Source organism: Schistocerca cancellata, chromosome 6 (assembly GCF_023864275.1).
Source record: "Schistocerca cancellata isolate TAMUIC-IGC-003103 chromosome 6, iqSchCanc2.1, whole genome shotgun sequence".
NCBI lineage: Eukaryota > Metazoa > Arthropoda > Insecta > Orthoptera > Acrididae > Schistocerca > Schistocerca cancellata.
Genome location: NC_064631.1, coordinates 440702437 through 440722646, shown reverse-complemented (window position 1 = coordinate 440722646; position 20210 = coordinate 440702437). Strand labels below are relative to the sequence as shown.

The following is a 20210-nucleotide window of genomic DNA, read 5'->3' as shown; positions in this document are numbered from 1 at the left end:
GAACGATGCGGAAAATGTGTGCAAAGAAATAGGAACTACGTTGAAAAGTGGAGAGAAAAATCTGTACATTACAATTATGTACTTGGTTTCTTTAAAAAATAAATATTAAGAGGTCTAAAATTACTGCTGACTACTTTTAGCACAACCCTAGTAAAAACGTGTTATAATAAAAATGTATTTTTATTTACATAAATATTTGTTTTATGAAATTTCCTTCAGCCGTGGTCGATCTTGCTTTGCGTTGGTTGATCTGTTGTTCAAGCGATTTTTTTTTCGGTACCCTGGCGAGAAACTATTGACTTTGAACGTCTACAGTAAACTGGTTGAATTACTGGTCGAAATGCCATAGTCTGTTCACACGATCAGTAAGATTTAGCTGCATCTCCCGTGCCGCACGATGGTCGTTTACAAGGGAACGTCCACTGCACCCATTGCTCCTCTCCAACGGGTAACTTAAACACTGACGTCACAAAAATCAAGGCATACCTCCTAATATCGTGTTGGACATCTTTCGCTCGGCGTAGTGCAGCAACTCGACGTGGCATGTACTCAACAAGTCGTTGAAGAAATATTGAGCCATGCTGCCTCTACAGCCGACGCCCACAACTGCGAGAGTTGTGCAGGATTTTGTGCACAAATTGCCTCTGGATTACGTCCAATATATGTTTGATGGGTTTCATGTCGGGCGATCTGGGTGGCCAAATCAATAGCTCGAAATGTCCAGAATATTTTTCAAACCAATCACGAACAATTGTGGCCCGGTGACATGACGCATTGTCATCCATAAAATCGCCATCATTGTTTGAAAACGTCCAAGTCTGTGAATGGTTGCCAATGGTTTCTAAGCAGTCGATCATTCAGAGGACCCAGTCCATTCCACGTAAACACAGCCCTCACCATTATGGAGCCGCCACCAACGTGCACAGCGCTTTGTTGACAACTTGGGTCCACGGCTTCTTTTGAAATTGGGACTCATCTGACCAGGCCACTGTTTTCCAGTCGTCTAGGGTCCAACTGGTACGGTCATGAGCCCAGGAGAGTCGCTGCAGGAAATGTCGTGCTGTTAGCAAAGGCACTTGCGTTGGTCGATTGCTCCCATAGCCCATTAATGCCAACTTTCACCGCACTGTGCAAACGGATACTTTGGTCGTACGTCTCACTCTTTCTGCGGTTATTTCTCGCAGTGCTACTTGTCTGTTAGTACTGACAACTCTACACAAACGCCGCTGCTCTCGGTCGTTAAGTGAAGGCCGTCGATGAGAGGTGAGAGGTAATACCTGGAATTTGGTATTCTCGGCACACTATTGACTCTGTGAATCTGTTGTTGTGGTCTTCAGTCCTGAGACTGGTTTGATGCAGCTATCCATGCTACTCTATCCTGTGCAAGCTTCTTCATGTCCCAGTACCTATTGCAGCCTACATCCTTCTGAATCTGCTTAGTGTATTCATCTCTTGGTCTCCCTCTACGATTTTTACCCTCCACGCTGCCCTCCAATACCAAATTGGTGATCCCTCGATGTCTCAGAACATGTCCTACCAACCGATCCCTTCTTCTAGTCAAGTTGTGCCACAAACTCCTCTTCTCCCCAATTCTATTCAGTACCTCCTCATTAGTTATGTGATCTACCCATCTAATCTTCAGCATTCTTCTGTAGCACCACATTTCGAAAGTTTCTATTCTCTTCTTGTCTAAACTATTTATCGTCCATGTTTCACTTCCATACATGGCTACACTCCATACAAATACTTTCAGAAACGACTTCCTGACATTTAAATCTATACTCGATGTTAACAAATTTATCTTCTTCAGAAACGCTTTCCTTGCCATTGCCAGTCTACATTTTATATCCTCTCTACTTCGACCATCATCAGTTATTTTGCTCCCCAAATAGCAAAACTCCTTTACTACTTTAAGTGTCTCATTTCCTAATCTAATTCCCTCAGCATCACCCGACTTAATTCGACTACATTCCATTATCCTCGTTTTGCTTTTGTTGATGTTCATCTTACACCCTCCTTTCAAGACACTGTCCATTCCGTTCAGTTGCTCTTCCAAGTTCTTTGCTGTCTCTGACAGAATTACAATGTCATCGGCGAACCTTAAAGTTTTTATTTCTTCTCCGTAGATTTTAATACCTACTACGAATTTTTCTTTTGTTTCCTTTACTACTTGCTATGAATACTGAATTTCATGACGATTTCCGAAACGGAATGTCCCATGCGTCTAGGTCCAACTACCATCCCCCGTTCAAAGGCTTTTAATTCCCGTCATGCTGCCATAATCGCGTCGGAAACCTTTTCACATGAATCACCTGAGGGCAAACCACAGCTCCGCCAATACCTCGTGTACGCGATGGTACCGCCATTTACATATATCGCTGTCCCGTGACTTTAGTTAGCTGAGCGTGTTGTGCGCGAGACTGACCTCTGCCTGGGAGGCGGCGGCCGGCGCGGCGACGGGCAGCCTCGAGGCGCGCTGCTCCACCGTCAGCATGCTGATGGCCAGCGTCAGCGTCGCCACGATCACCTCCCACGGGTGGCTGGCGCACAGCTCGCCGTGCGCGCTGAACACTCGCGATGCCGCCATCTCGCACTAGCTGTCGCTATCTGCAACAAGAGCACACAAACACGCTGCTTAAAACTGCTGTGCCCGTCTCTGCTGCTGTTGAACTGAAAACATATAACTTATATGTGGAAAATGTCAGGGTACCAGCGGCCTTCCAAACTTTTCTTCAGTCATTCAGCATTACAATAGTGACTAACTAAAACTGTGCACACATGATGCCGCTTTTGAATTAAAACATATGGAAGAACTGTAAACGTTAGGGTGCCACCAGCCTTCCAAACATTTTTCGACGATTCACTGTACTACGAGAGTGGCTCACCAAAAATTGTACCCAAATGATGCCGCAGTTTCAAAAAGTGAGTGCATTCTGAGAGAATTTGCTATGAATTGCAGGACCAAATGTACAAGTGTGTGTGAAATCCTATGGAACTTAACTGCTTAGGTCATCAGTCCCTAAGCTTACACACTACTTAACCTAAATTATCCTAATGACCAACACACACACCCATGCCCGAGGAAGGACTCGAACCTCCACCGGGACCAGCCGTACAGTCCACGACTGCAGCGCCCAAGACCGCTCGGCTAATCCCGCGCGGCCAATTGCAGGAACATTGGTGGCCCAAATAAACTGACAGAACAGAAGCGACTAATACGCCTGCAGTTCGTCGTGGGAAGGAAGTACAGAATTTGACAATTCGACAAGAATTAGGTCAGATTCTGAACAAGAATCACTTGAGCAGTCGCTCATGCCATTTACGCAGGAATTATCCCAGCATTTGCCTTCATTATTTACAGAAACCAATCCGTTTCGCAGAACTGCGATAACTTGACTTACCAGTTACTCAACAATTGGTAGATAGCGCAATACGAGAGGGGGAGAAGGGAAACGATGGAGACTGGGACAAGCCCTTTCAGTATCTACCCACAACCCCTTTATATTTATAGACGAGAGATCTCTGGTGCCAAATTGTCGCATACGAGTAAATAGCCTGTAAGGGCCTAGAATGAAGAGGGAGGTTCCGGGTTTGGGTCACGGTACAACACACAGTTTTAATCTGCCGAGGAGTTAAAGATCAGAACACACTCCTCTGCAGAGTGAAACTTTGCAGAGGAGTGTGTACTGATTTTAACTCCTCGGCAGATTAAAACTGTGTGTTGTACCGTGACTCAAACCCGTAACCTCCCTCTTTCTGGGTAAATACTCCAGCGGCGGAGTCACTCAGGTACCACTCACGCGACAGGTACTGTGAGGACGTGACTAGACGGCTCAGTGTTTACAGTACTTGCTCACGAAAGGCAAAGTTTCCGGTCTCGATCCCCAGTTTTAATCTGCCAGCACTTTTCAGTCTATAAGATTCATTGTGCGTGAAGCTGGCGACTAAAAACACTGTCAAAACTACCTGAATGCTTATCAGTTTAATTAAGATAGTCCGCGTATCATTACTATTCACATCCTGATTGAATGTGTCAAAGTTCTGATACGTGAAAAGTTGAGGAGCATACAAATGATACTGCCATCGATGCAACACTCAACAGCGGTTAACAGTAAATGCTCCGTGGAAAACGTCAACAGTCCAAAGCAATGGCACAAAAAAGGACACACGTGGAAGTAACTTCAACCAACGCAATGCCTTACGGATAAGGAAGCTGTTTAGCGTCATGCGATCGGCGTTTTGCATAATCGGATTGATCGATCTATAAGTTTTCAGCCGTATGTAATCAAATAAAATACAGGTAATGAAATGTTATCTACAACTTGTACAGACACCAGACAGCAGTTATATGAATCGAAAGGCGTGAAAGGGAAGGAATGGTGAGTCACAATCGTAACTTCTCGCTTATGTGTGTCAACCTGTAAAAGTAACCAAGAAGAAACCTGAATAGGGGATTCAAGAGCGAAGAATTTAAGTAAGATGTATCAACAACACTGCAATTCCATCGAAGACAGCAAAGGACTTGAAAGAGTCGTTGAATGGAATGGACAATGTCTTGAAAGAAGATTATGGCATAAATACAACAAAAGTAATAAAGATAATGGAATGTAGTCCAATTAAATTATGTGGTGCTGACGGGATTAGATTACGAAATGGCACACTAGTAGCAATATACCAATATGAGGTTTGCTATTTGGGCTGCAAAATATGTGATTATGGCCAAAGTAAAGAGGAATTTAAATAGAGACTGGCAATAGAAAGAAAAGTGTTTCCGAAAAACAGATATATGTTAATCTCTTCTGGAGGTATTTGTCTGAAGTGAATCCTTACACGGAAGTGAAACGTGAACGATAAGCAGTGGAGACAAGAAGAGAATAAATTCTTCTGAATATGGTGCTTAGAAGAATGCTGAAGATTAGATGGGTAGATCTAGTAATTAATGACTAGGTACTGAATTGAATTGGGGAAAAGGTTTATAACATCACTTGACTAAAAGAAGGGCTAGGTTGATTGGACACACCCTGAGGCATCAAGGAATTATCAGTCTGGTAATGGAAGAATGTGCTTGGGGTAAAAACTGTAGTAGGAGATCTGGCATGAATACAATAAGCAGGCGGAGGGTGTAGTAGTTATGTAGAGATGAAGAGGCTTGCATAGGGCAGACTGGAGTGCAGAGCTGCATGGAACTGCAATTCCGACTGAAGTTCACGAGAAAAAACACAGCCAAATGAGGACTGGAGTCGCTGCCGTCTGAACTGTGGCTTTAATAGATACTGATCGACTGATGCTCCAATTAAAATGTATCCCCCTGTATTGACGAATACGAATGTAATGTCAGAATGCAGATTTATCTCGGCAAATTTCACTAATGAAACCCTCTCTGGTTATTAGGCCAATAAAAGTTCCTCTTATATCTTCCGGCTATGGAAGACACGTTGAAGACGACTACTAGAAGCTTGTCCAGACGTTGCTTCGAGATGACGCTGTTACTTGATCAGTACCTCAACAAGTTTGAATTGCGCATGTGGTAAGTCACATTAGTATGTGTGTTGCAAATTATTTCAGACGATTCTTCTTCATCTTCGACAACAGGACCACCGATGGTAACTGTCACCTTAAGTACTGCCGGCCGCGGTGGTCTAGCGGTTCTAGGCGCTCAATCCGGAACCGCGCGACTGCTACGGTCGCAGGTTCGAATCCTGCCTCGGGCATGGATGTGTGTGATGTCCTTAGGTTAGTTAGGTTTAAGTAGTTCTAAGTTCTAGGAGACTGATGACCACAGATGTTTAGTCCCATAGTGCTCAGAGCCATTTGAACCTTAAGTCCTGCAGCACAGGGCTCTAAAAGTAACGACAACGTTTTTAATCTAACGCATCTCTCAACCACCTTCATATTAAATTAAGTCTTACTTTATTTTCTGTCATTACGTTTATTAATGGGATTTCACCACAAATGAGTACTTTTTTATCTGACCGAATATTTTAGAAGGATCGCAGGCAAGTAGAACACACCGATTTTGGAATGATACTTATTTGGAATGGGTTCCATCTATCCTCTATGTATACTGCAGGGGAACGCGCAGGCAGTATCAATGCCCGTGGATAACGAAACGTATCGGCGAAACTAATCAGAGAATGAAATCTAATCTGTCAACGCGACAGGGGTACAAACTGCTTGTTGGAAAAAAAATAATGTGCCGAACGAGAGGAATAAGAAGTACCGAATCAATACCTCGAGTCCCTTGAAATATCCTTAAGCTAATAAACATAGTAGATGGTGCGCTGCAATTTCGTGCCGCCCCCCCCCCCCCCCCCACACACACACACACACACACGACTTGCAACCTCCATTTCATAATTTTTCCTTGTCACTGTGCGATTTCTAAAGCGAAGTCCTTCTGTTAACATTCGCTCAATGGCAGGGCAAAAACAAACAAGTGGATAAGCGCACCTGCTCCTAACACTTTTTGTCCCAGTGTATGTATCATTCACCGCAGAGATTACGCGTTAACGAAGACGGCTCTTCCACATAAATAATGCATTGTCTGAACAGCGCTCCGAGGTCAGTTCCTCTGAAAGCATGACAATGGGGAGGTGTCTGGAAAGAAGGCTGGCTGTCCAGTTATTATTCCGAGAGCTCTACACGGTTCCACAGTTATGCTAGAAGCAAACCCTTTGTGTACAGCGGGCGGCGTACACTTGTCCGAACAGGGGCAACTCACACCGCAAAGCCCTCCAACTTGAAAAGCTTCTTCTTCTAAACATTAATATCATCTAGTATGGGGCCCGCTGTCTTCAAGATTTGACAAATTTATTGTATTTAACTTTGTGGCCGGATGTCCTTCTCGGCGCAGTTACCTAAGGGAGGGAATTCGTGTGCGACACCTGTCTGAATTGTGTAAACTTTCTTCTGTGTGTGATAGTGTTGTAAGTATTTGTGTATCATATTTTCGGAGACGGAAATCTGGGACCAACTCAGAATTTGTCTGACGGAACGCGGAAAATCGCCTAAAAACCACACTCAGGGTGGGTGATGAACCGGCCACGGTCGTTCATCAGCCGCGAGGATTCGAGCCGGGTCTGGTTCACGTTCCTGTCTCGTAAACTAGCGTGCTGCATGTTACACCTTACGAGAAACGCTTGGTAGATGTGATGAGAGGTTCAGGCAAACAAATGGTTACACTCTGAGGAAAACTGAATCATTTATTCATTAGTAAGAACTTCACAAATTGACCAAGTCAATAACGCTTTGGTCCACCTCCGCTTGGCACTGATGTCATCCTGAGAGATGTGCCAAATTTTGTCCGATTGGCGCGGTAGATCGTCAAAATCCGAGCTGGTTGGAGGGCCCTGCCAGTGATGTTCCAAACGTTCTCAATTGGGGAGAGATTCAGCCACCTTGCTGGACAAAGTAGGGTTTAGCAAGCGCGAAGACAAGCAGTAGAAGCTCCCGCCGCATACGAGCAGGCATTATCTTGCTGAAATGTAAACTCAAGATGGGTTGCCATGTAGAGCAATAAAATAAGGCGTGGAATAACGTCGACGTACCGTTCTGCCATACAGGTGCTGCCGCTGACACCAAGAGAGATCCTGCTATGAAAAGACCTGGCACCCCAGACCAACACTCCTGGCAGTCAGGCCCTATGGCCGTCGACAGCCAGGTAGATATCCCACAGCTGTCTGGGGCGTCTCCAGACACGTCTTCGCTTGTTACGGGACCTAGAATCTAAATGATTGACGTATAATTGTCCTTAGTGATGAGTCCCGCTTCGAATCGTGCTGTGATGACTAGCGAAGCCATGTCTGGAGACGCCCCGAACAACGGTGGAATACCAACCTGGCTGTCGCTGACCATACGACCCAACACCATGAATGGTGGTCTTAGGTGCGATTTCTTTGCTCACCTGGACCCGTTTGGTTTTCATCCACAGCACCCTCACAGAACAGCGGTACGTTGATGCTATTCTAGGTCCCGTTTTGTTGCCCTTCATGGCAAGCCATCCTGAGCTTAAATTTCAATTAGATAACGCCCGCCCGCACACGGCGAGAGTTTATACTGCTTGACAAGCACTAACTTCGCCAGGAAGGTCGCTGGATCTCTTCCCAACTGAGAACGTTTGGAGCATTATGGGCAGGATCCTCCAATAGCTCGTGATTTTGACGATCTAACACGCCAGATGGACAGAATGTGGCACGATATCCCTCAAGAGGCATCCAACAACTCTATCGATCAATGCCGAGCCGAAGAACTGCTTGCATAAGGACCAGAAGTGGACCAACGCGCTAGTGACTTACTCAATTTGCGAAGCCCTTTCTCTTCTACAAACCAACCAATTTTCTTTAAAATTGTATCATTTGTTTGTTTGTACATGTACATCATATCCACCCTACGATTCCATTCGGGTAATTCCTTCGTTTTGCATCGGATTTTTTCATTTTTTTTTAAGTATACGACAGCTACTACTACTCTCACAGATATATACGAAGAACCAGAGGCTTGGTGATTGTGAGTAGCTGTAAATTGTGATACCTTGAGCTGGAACCACAATCTAATCTTCTGACAGAAAGGTCTCTACATATTGCTCACTTGTGCTTTCAGGCGCAATTCCCTTTTTGTCCAACTGCTCTGCTCGGACGAATGCATTTCTCGTACGCAGGGACTAGTAGACAGACGATATTTTAAGATTTTATATCATACAAACCGAACGGGTGTGGCGGTAAGTGTGTGTCTCCACTCTGCGACACTCACTCAAAGGGATTCCCACGCAGTAAGCCCTCTCGATACTTATCAGTTCGCGTAAAGAATAGAATATATCACGAAGTGACTGGTGCTAGCAATTGCTTTGCCTCTTGATGACGACCGCCAACTACGTGTGATCCAGTGAAAGCGGAATTTCCCAGTGTCGAAAAAATCCTGAGTGGAATTTGAGCGCATGAGACAGACTAGCGGTAAGCAACTAATCAACCTTTTTACTTACGCTTCATGAATAGGAAACGTTGAAACGCATTACCACCAGTTAGGGTTATGAGGAAGAGAAATTCTCAAGAAAACTTAGTGCAGCAATCATTCCAAAAGCGCAGCAATAGCTACTACATAATGCGCCAATCCTCTACAAATCTGCGTCAACTGTTGGAATCCATGAGCCGATAGCGTTAACAACCGTGCAACTTACTAGTTTTCTAATGCTTCACAAACAGAGAAATAGTTTAGCCCGTAAACATTAAGTGCGCTGCAGACATTAAATGTAACCTGACCGGTTTGAAGCATTTTAAAACAACCGCTCTAGCCTGTGCAAGGTCGCTCACGTGTTTTCTTTCGGACTACACATTTACTACCCTTGATCCCAGCCTATCGAATCACATTTCCAGACTAGTTTCTACTCACTGCAAGCGAGCAACAGTACCGGTATGTAAATTATTTAGCTTCAGCATTTTTGTCTTTAATTTTCACGTTTCTGGCGTCACTTTCTTTTCTTTACACAATTTATACATTTCTCTCTGAATTAAGCGAAATCGGAGCAATCGCAACCGTAGTTAGCTGGCTGGCTTCTATCATATCAGCCATTCTCTGCCTCGTATTTCATTAGCTATTTGCCACAGAGCCCACAATCGAATGAACTCCTCATTCTCCTGTTGTTCACAAATTCCACTGGCAGAGGTACCTTATTTTCGTTAAAAAGTTACACTACCTGCGTTCACTATTGATCTAACTTTGTTGCAGCTGTAGTATCAAATAACTGTGTTAGCTAAAGCCTTCAGTCTACACTTATTTGTGCATCTTACATCTGCAAACAGCAGACCTATTCACAATCGTTTGTCTCCAACGCAAATCTTCAAACAAAATTCTTGAAATTTCTATATTCAACAATACGGAGAAATTCCTTTTTTAGACGCTGTAGGTGAAAAAATTTCGTTTCAAAACCAGCAAAGTAAAGCAGACACCTAGAAGCAACAATTAAAGTTCTTCCAGGATAACACACACAATCTATGTCCAAGTAGCAAATGTGATTTATCCAGCTTGCAAAAGGGTTATGATGTTTGCTTCCATGCCTGAAAGAATCAGACATTATTAACGATCGACAGCCGTGCAAAATTTATTCGAAATAAAATCGCTAATGCGAATATTTTGACTTCATCTGTATTTAAAAAAATTTGGAAATTTGTGGTAAGGTCTTATGGGACCAAACTGCTGAGGTCATCGGTCCCTAAGCTTACGCACTGCTTAATCTAACTTAAACTAACTTACACTATGGACAACACACACACCCATGCCCGAGTGAGGACTCTAACCTCGGACAGGGGTAGTCGCCCGGACCTCGGCAAGTCGCCTTAGACCGCGCGGCTACCCCAAGCGGCTCTGTATTAGACACAGTTGTAAATAAGCTGATAATAACCAATAAAAGGAAATGATATTGCTTTTAAAAATAAATTACAGATCACTTTTCGGAAAACAGATTTTGTTTTTGTCCGGTTAAATTCTGTACTCGATGTATAATTCTATCACGAATTATTTATTTTCCATTATCTGCACTAGCATAAGGAGTGTTGTACGAGGAAAGCAGTTTGAGAAATATTCGGAAAGCAGCGCACGATTCTGTATTCGATATGTGGCAAATCGTGAGGCGAAAAGCGATACCTAATTCTGTGCAAGTATTAGCCATTGGTGAATGCCGCGTTTCATTTCAAAATGCCGTTCAGGATTAGGTAGCGAGAAATCGAGAAATGCTGCGAACACACAGTACCATTCGGGAACATTACGAGTTTGCATTTCTGGCATTTGACGCGCTCTTAGCCCAAAAATTCATTTACTGTCTCGAAATTAATTCTAGCATCATACTCCCGAATACCTTTTCTGTTTCAATTCGCCAAATTGTGAATTTCACCATAGGAAGTGTATGAAGCGTCAGGGATGTGAATCCTAATTCAGTATGTCCAAATATCTTTTGTCTGAACACACGAGCGGACGAATTAATCCCTCAAGTGCTTCCGGCAACTGTCGGAGGACGTGGATTGCCATTGCTCAGTCCACATGGATCGTGAAACTGAGACGGAACACAGATGGCGCCGTTCTCTTAAATAAAACAACCACTGTGCATTAGCGGGATGTGGGTCAAGAGCCATGGGCGCAGCGAGAAAAAACAAATGACTGCGGACCAGACGGCACGATGTTCAAGACTGGCTGCTTCTCAATCAAGCGGCACGATTTCGAGGGCCTACGTAGCTCACAATAATTTAAAAACTAAAAGTACAACTCTTCCACTTCCTGTTCTTTCATGACAACCGTTTAAATCTTAGAATACAAATTTAGGAGGTAAGACAGAGATGTGCAATTTTTTGGCATATTTTTATGATTTCAGAAGTCCCATACATCCAACACAAGTGTCATTTATAGCATGTAAGGAACAACTTGAAAAAATCATGACGTCTCCTTCATGTAATGCGTACTGGAAAGAAACTACGTCAGTCAACGGACACGACGACAAAAATTTACATAAGACATCGGCATCCCGTCTTCATTTTCATGAAAACAACATGAGTATCTGTCTGTTCCTGAACACTGTTGCTTCCCATCAAAGAATTGTTGCAAGACACTGCACGGAAAGTATCTACGAGGAGAGCAAGAAGATAAATTAAGTAAATATTTCGATTAAGATGTAGGCGCCTGGCCAGCATTATCAGCAGCTGTAACACCTCTTTCGTAAGTACGAAAGACACATTCGTTCTGTCATGGAAATACATTGTTAATGTTTTTGGTGCTCTCTACCACTGCTGCCCTGATACGTCAGGTAACAACTGGGTACAAGGAATAATGTAATACTACGATTACCAGCACATTCCGTCTCGACAATCATGATTAGCAATTTATTCCGCCGGATGTTTTGAAGAATAGCTAACATTCTCGCTGATCTATGCTACGCAGTGTGAGATGACGGAAACTACCCATTATTTGCACTTCATGAAAAGCCGTTTTCGCGATTTATCCTAACCTTTATTAATTGTTCATCGATATCGATTCCTGAATAACATTTAACAGAAATTTAACACTAAATCAGATAGACTGAAATACGCTGTATGAACTAAAGATTAGATGATTATTGCAGTCTCCCTCAATGGCAGTTGTGTTCATTACGGTCGAAATGTTTTTCAGGACTAGGGCATACCAGTTCAAACAGAGGACATAATGTATCTCGGGCAACGAAAAATACCAGAGAAGGGACGGGGTGAAGTGAGAGGACAATGTCTCGTCGATAACATGGCAATTTCCTCACTAACGCTAGCTCGGTTGCCCAAGACTGTTGGACGGAATCGGTCGCGGTCTTTTTGCAGAAAATTGTTTACCAGGACGTCTATCAGGAATGTGAAAAAGTTTCTCTTAAACATGAGTTAGTGTCTTCAATAAACATTGGAGTGGTGGCGCATGCGCACAGATTAGTGCTACATGCCCGTTCTTCGTCCAGTTTTGCGGCATCTGAGGCGCGCAGAAGCATTCGTAGCGGAAGTACTGCATGCACACCGTCTCTGAATTGTGAATAAGCAAAATTAGCCGGGTTATATTTGTAGATATAAAAATGGACCCAAAGTTCCCCAAGAGGGATATACTGATTGTGATCTTCTAGGCCCTCAGATTCAGCCAGTAAGCCTTTAATCTACCTAAAAGCATTCAATTTTTACGGCACTGACTTAGGCAATTTTGGAAGCAATGAAGTTTGTAACATTCAGCTCTCTTCTTACATGTATTAATCGTGCCCGTCTTTCAGTGTCCTAAAAATATTCAGCACCAGAGACGGAATAAAATAGCCAACCCTTACATACTGGATGTGGTACTGAAAATGGAGAACACAATCAATCATTCCACTTTAGCTGCATTCCCCATGCTGGCACCCGCTATAATGAGCAGCTGAGGTTTAGGGAAGCAAGCTGTATCTTGAAACTGTTCTCGTTTAGAAATTGCCCTATAGATACTACTTACGTAAGGTCAAAAGCCACGGATGACATCGATGACAAGGGATACAGAACGTTTCAAAACAAACGATAGTGGCATATTATACAACATTACAACCTCAGATTCCTACAAGGCCGTGGTTTACGAGGGCTCATTTGGACCGATCAACGACTTCCACCCTCATTCCACTCCGCTTTAATCACGCGTCTTTTTCTCTGTATCTATATAGAATCAACATTTACCATTCTCCTTCATGTGAGTGTAATTGTAATCAGAAGCTGACGCAAACCACGTCTTTTTTTCGTTTCCCAAATTTGACGGAGAAAAATTAGAATTGTGAAGACATTCATGAATATGGAATAATCTCTCTCAGTCAGCTTCTATTTCTTTTACCAAAGATATTCGTCTTATCGAAGTCACTATAAAATTCCTCAGGCCTATAGGGAAATCCTGCAGATCATCAGAGTACACGTATTTTCACCTCCCTGTATCGCTTGTGATTAAATTTAAGAAATATTGTGAACTGGTAACAGAAAATTTACGTATCAAAATTTGCTTATCAGGCTATTGTTAAAAATTTACAGTGAAAAAAAAATTGACGGCTTGAGTTTTTGATTGTGTAAGTATACATTCATGTATTTTCTCTGTACAAATAAGTATACAATGTAAATACATGATTTAGATGGTTAAACAGAGTATACACTCTGGAAGCCAAATACAGAAAAAGTTAAAAGCCAATATTTAAAACATAGGAGTGACATTAGGAGTAAGTGTTACGTCTACCTACGGCTAATTCTACTACGTCGGTTACTGAGTTTTAACTTCGGGAGACCGTAATTCTCATAGGCTGTCACATGCAATACCTCCAGTACACATCGATAAAGCAGCTTATTTCTCGCTTATTCATGTCAGTGATGTGCTCTTATGATATAACTACTTCTGCAAGCATTTCTCCGGTTCTGACTATTCAAGCGTTTTATATTATATCTTGATTCCGTAATACCTTAGGGCTATGTACACGTAGCAGTGACTGAATTCCATCGCAACTGTACGGATACAGCACATGTAAAGGCAATTCAGGTACTCTTTCCCTGTGATATTTGAATCCGCGGACGAATTGAATGCAATGGGTTTCGTAAGTTTGAGTATGACGCACGTGTTAAAGGAAGTTGGGCGCCGCATCACGCACTCAAGGCGACTGCCAAACAGGCGGGCAGTCCTACAAGGATGCCAATGGCCGTGGAGCGCAGTTCATGACGCGCGCCGCTCTTGCAGCCGGAAGTGAATGCGCTTACACACAAAAAACTAGACGTCATGGGCTCACACGGTCAGCTTCACAATAAAAAAAATTACAGTACTGCCATATCGATCCAGCATCCTGATAAGAAACCAGGGCTCACTGACAATGAGTTCACAGGTGAAGGAAGAGTGGCTCTGATAGCAAGCAAGAAATTAAGATTTGGATTTAGCGTCCCGTCGACAATCAAGTCATTAGAGAGGGTGCACAAACTAGGTTAGAAGAAAGAGAGGGAAGATCGTGTTGCTTCGGACGAGATCTTCTCGGTAGTCGCCTTACATGATATAGTGCAATTAAGAAAACCTAAATCACGATGGCCGGAGGGTGATTATCAGTCTGTTCCTTTGTAAAGCGACTGCCTTGCTCAGCCTTGGGCCGTCTCACTTGGCTTCTAATAAGAAGAATCAATGAGTATCTGGTATACATCTACATCTATACTTCGTTAGAGTGCAGAGTGCAAGCTGCCGACGTCACTTTCCTCCTTCCTGTTCCATCTGTGAATGGTGCGGGGGAAGAACGAGTATTGGTAACCATCCACGTGAGCTCCAATATCTCTAATTCATGGTCTTCTCGCAAAATGAATGTCAGAAGAAGCAAAACGTTGGATGACTTTCTACGAACGAATGCTCTCTGAATTTACCACACTGTGATGCACAGTGTCTTCCTCGTAGCATCTGCCACTTGAGTTGGTTCAGAATCTCCGCGCAGTTTTTGCGCTCAGGAAACGAAGTTGAGAAAAAATCCACTGTTCCTCTCTGGATCTCGTCTATTTCTTTTATCGTATCTAACTGTTGAGGGTCCCAGTGTATACTCAAATACTGCTCACACGAGGGTTTTGTAAGCTGCCTCTTCCAAGGAATTTGGCTTTCCAATGCTAAATTTCATGTGCCAGTTCGACCTGAAATCGTTCCACACACATACTCCCAATAATTAATAAATGTGACTGTTTCCAGCGATTGTGCGGAATAATGCAATGAAACAATAACGAGTCTTTTTGTCTACTTACGCACAGCAGCTCACCATTTGCCTTTTGCCTCTATGGAAACCAAAGGAATCTACATTAGTATGTCCCGGAGGCGGGGCAGGCTATTTTGAAGTCCTCTTCTTCCAAAATATTCAGTCGCGTAACTTGATCGCTACCTCGATCAGACAACCATCTCTGAGCCCCATCGAATTTTCGAGTACACAGTGACTCAAGACCAGTCATCAACAGAAGCTTGGGGTGGATAATAAATTACGCAAAGGACTACCAAGTTTTTGTTTTCGAAAGAACTACCCGATCTTACAAGGGCATATCTTTTATATGTAAACATACAATCGAGAGGAACATTTAACAATTACGTTAGGGATCAGTTTTCATTTTCTTGCACGATGTTGTTTACACCACCACGAGAGGCTGAACTTCGTATGGTTTAGATCTCAAACATCGCCACAAAACACGCCAGACGAACATGTGAAGAATGGCTAACTCTCGGCTGCAGTACTGGTAGACGTATGTAGACTAGCTGAAAATCTCCTTTCTGGTGCTCTACTTCTTGTACGAGCATACAGGGAGCGACCACTATATTTCCTCTTACAGAAACAGCCGTTGTCTTGGAACTGCAAGCGCAGTCGTCGAATGGTTTCAGCTGTAGGAGGTCCAGCGCCGTACTGTCCGCGAAAATCACGCCTCTCAGCTGTAATTCAATTGCAGCTGTTGAAACGGAGAGCGCAAAACGCTTTTTGATCCTGTGTTATCGCGGGCACAAGACGCACACTGGGTAATAAACGAACGAACCAGCGAGCGAGGTAACTGCCCCAGGCCAGGTAGTGTGCTCTACTGGCAACCGCCTAACTGGCAACTTACAGCTGGCGCCAGGGTAAACTTTTAGTCTTCATACGTAAATCAGGAATTTACCCCAAGTTTCTATCTTCATTCGTGTAAAACGTACAGTCTTTCGACATCGAATGAATCATTTTGAAACATTGTGAAACTCCCACTGATATGGTCATGTCACATTAATCCTTTTCTCATATTCTATCCGATCTTCTTCTTTAAAAACAATACGTCAAATTCTCTGTTTTACTTTAATACCGTTGTGAAATGGTATTAATTACGATTGGACGATGAAGCAAACAACGAGGACAAGTCGGCAAAATGGCTCTGAGCACTATGGGACTTATCATCTGAGGTCATCAGTCCCGTAGAGCTTAGAACTACTTAAACATAACTAACCTAAGGACATCACACAGATCCATGCCCGAGGCAGGATTCGAACCTGCGACCGTAGTAGTCGCCAGGTTCCGGATTGAAACGCCTAGAACCGCTCGGCCACCGCGGACGGCGACAAGTCGTCAATTACTGGTAAAAAAAACTTACGTTTCTTTATTTTTTAACGCTTCTAACACGATCACCAACACTGATATTACACAATGTGTAAACATAGCCTGCCTATCACAACTTCCTTTTCACAGTTCTCCTATGAATGGGTACAGAATATCATTGCAGCATCGTTGTGCGTTTATTGTTTCGTTGAAAAATATGGGACCCACAATCCGACGTCTAGAAATTGCAATCCAAACTCGTATCTTCACAGAATGAAGTGGTTGTTCATGAATACACAATGGATTTGCAGTACTCCACATATGAGAATTTTGAGAGTTCATGTACCCGGATAAATGAAACAACGCCTCATCAGTGAAAAACGTTTCATTAAGAATATCCCTTCCATTTTGTTGAACGAAATTTTTGAACCATTGACAATAATGCAGCCTCTTGCCAAGATCAGTATTTTTCAGTTCTTGCACGACTGTCACTCTGTATGGGAAAAGTTCTAATTTTTTCCTTACAGCTGTGTGGGCCGTTTCGACACTTAACATCCATTTCCTGGGCGAGTTTTCTTACTGACTTGTTCAGACTCATGGACATTTTATCGGTCAGACAAAACGCTAGGAAGACCACTTCTCGGTGCATCTGTCACTGAACTCGTACTTCGAAATTTATTAATCAAATCTCGCACAGTATCGCGACGTGGGAGTGTTGTCTCCGGGAAAACTGAATTAAATGTTTGACGAACTGAAACTGTGTATTTACCACCAGCTTTGAACACTTGTTCGACTAAAAACACACGTTCTTCATTGGTTAGCGTTTTAACAGTGACAAAAGCGAAACAAACGAACAAAGGAACTAAACTTAAACGTTCACGTCAACACGTAACGACACACACCAACGATACTACTGACGCTGGCTGAGATAAGCGAAACAGTGGAATGCTGGGAGAGTCCACTTGAAGGGAAGTAACCCAGGAAGGCGAACAATCACATGGCACGTGCGGCTAACAATCATACGGCACTGCGGAGAGACTTTTTGAACACCCCGTATTAACGGTATAATGTGCCACGACATATGTAGACGCGAATACATTTTAACCAACTACAGAGTCGGAGACTGTGACTGCAGCTTACAGCTTCTGACACGCTGCTGCAGCTTCTTCTTCTTCTTCTTCTTGTTCTTTTTCTTCTTCCACTACTAATACTAATACTACGAGTGGGCCTTCAATAAGAAGTGCAACACGTTTTTTTAACAGTTTGGATTTATTCAGAATTCCAGTACACCATATTATTCTCCCCTCTTTTCCAACATCCTCCGTTTAATGCGACGGCCTTACGCCACCTTATTTAGAGGGCCTGTATGTTTGCATGTTACCACTCTACTGGTCAACGTCGCAGCCAACGTCTTGCTGCATCAATAATCTCCCCATCATCCACGTACTGCTTCCTGCGGAGTGCATCCTTTATTGGGCCAAACAGATGGAAGCCGGAGGTTGCAAGATCAGGACTGATGATGTTTAGTTTGGGGGGCGCTCAACTGCGCTGTTATCAGCACCCGTACAAAGTCCCACTTTTTACACAGTCCAATTCTTAACTCAATCCAATCTAGCAACAGTCACGAAGGATGATGATGAAATTATGAGGACAACACAAACACCCAGTCCCCAGGCAGAGAAAATCCCCAACTCGTCCGGGAATCGAACCCAGGACCCCGTGACCCAGAGGCAGCAACGCTAGCCACTAGACCACGAGCTGCGGGCAATAGAGATCCGGGCTGGTAGGGTAGTTGAGGAAAAACACTACAATGAAGCAGACTTGTGTGAGGCCTTGCGTTGTCAAGGAGAAGGAGAAGTTCATTTGCCCTTTGAGAGTGTCCGCACGTTCCAACATTGCAGGAGTCACCGCTGTGTGCGGCCGGCCGGCACGCAAGAGAGGAGGAGATGATTAGCGTTTAACGTCCCGTCGACAACGAGGTCATTAGAGACGGAGCACAAGCTCGGATTAGGGAACGACGGGGAAGGAAATCAGCCGTTCCCTTTCAAAGGAACCATCCCGGCATTTGCCCGAAGTGATTTAGGGAAATCACGCAAAATCTTAATCTGAATGGCCGCACGCGGGTTTGAACCGTCGTCCTCCTGCATACGAGTCCAGTGTGCTGGCCACTGCGCCACCTCACTCGGTCACGCGGGAGATCGGACAGATTTGCGCGACCTTGTTGCGATCATGACAGACGCCTCGTCCAACGACTCACCGTGGTTTAATTCACTGCCAGGTCTCCGTACGCATTCCGCAAGCGCCCATGAATATCTGCAATACTCTGATTTTCCGCCAGAAGAAACTCAGCGACAGATCTCTGCTTGGAACGCATCTCCTTTACAAACGCCACTCTGAAGGCTACATATAGCGTCTCCACTTATCGAAACTTCATGAAACTCCACGGGCTGGAGAGGAAATATTCCTCAATGTAATACAACAAATTATGCATTTTTTTCAACCAGAACTGGTCGAGTAAAAAATGTGTAGCATTACTTATTGAACGCCCCTGGTACTACTACTATTACTACTACTACTACTGCTGCTACTACCTACACGCACTGCCCGTACAAGCGGCAGACTCCCAAGCACTGTCGTATTGGACACTGCAGTATGTTTACTGATACATCGCGACAAATGCAGCCAGAAGAAAGAACTCAATGAAAACGGCGAAAACAGAATCAACACCATGCATAAAGGTTAACAAATTGCTATCAACAATGTACTACACTGAGATGACAAAAGTCTTACGATACTTCGTAATATCGGGTCGGACCTCCTTTTGCACGACGTATTGCAGCAACTTGGCTTGCCATAGACTCAACAAGTCGTTGAAAGGGCCCTGCAAAAATATTGAGCCATGCCGCCTCTACACCCATCCATAATTGCGAAAGCGTTGCCGGTGCAGGATTTTTGTGCACGAATTGACCTCCTCAGTATGTTCCATGGGATTCAGGTCGGGCGATATGAATGGCCAATCATTCGCACGAATTGTCCAGAATGATCTTCAAACCAGTCATGAAAACTTGTGGCCCGGTAATGTGGAGCATTGTTGTCCATAAAAATTTCATCGTTGTTTGCGGACATGAAGTCAATGAATGGCTGCAGATGGTCTCCAAGTAGCCCAACATAGCGAGTTCCAGTTGATGATAGGTTCGGTTGGACCAGAGGACCCAGTCCATTCCACGTAAACACTGCCCACACCATTATGGAGCCACCCCGAGCTTGAACAGTGCCTTGTTGACAACTTGCGTCCATGTCTTCGTGGAGTCTGCACCACACTCTAACGCTACAATCGCTTCTTGCCAACTGAAATAGGGATTCATCTGACCAGGCCACGATTTTCCAGTGGTCTAGGTTCCAACAGATATCGTTATGAACCCAGGAGAGGCGCTGTTAGCGAAGGCATTCACGTCGGTCGTCTGCTGTGGTAGCCCATTAGCGCCGAATTTCGCCTCAATGTCCTAACGGATACGTTCGTCGTAGGACCTCACATGGATTTCTGTAGTTATTTCAAGCAGTGTTGCACTGACAGCTCTACGCAAACATCGCTTCTCTCGGCCGTCAACTGAAGGCCGTCGGCCACTGCCTTGTCCGTGGTGAGAGGTAATGCCTGAAATCTGGTATT

The 20210-nt window shown here is 43.9% G+C and overlaps 1 protein-coding gene across 3 annotated transcripts in view; it reads right to left on the bottom strand.

The window, feature by feature from the left end:
- LOC126190969 (3-hydroxy-3-methylglutaryl-coenzyme A reductase) overlaps nucleotides 1-20210 on the bottom strand; it is a 431919-nt gene that overhangs the window by 124562 nt on the left and 287147 nt on the right. For all 3 annotated transcript variants that reach the window (XM_049931634.1, XM_049931636.1, XM_049931635.1), the window contains one exon: nucleotides 2426-2607. In XM_049931634.1, the coding sequence (XP_049787591.1) occupies nucleotides 2426-2587 (162 nt within the window). In that variant the 5' untranslated portion in view covers nucleotides 2588-2607. The remainder of the gene's footprint in view (nucleotides 1-2425; nucleotides 2608-20210) is intronic.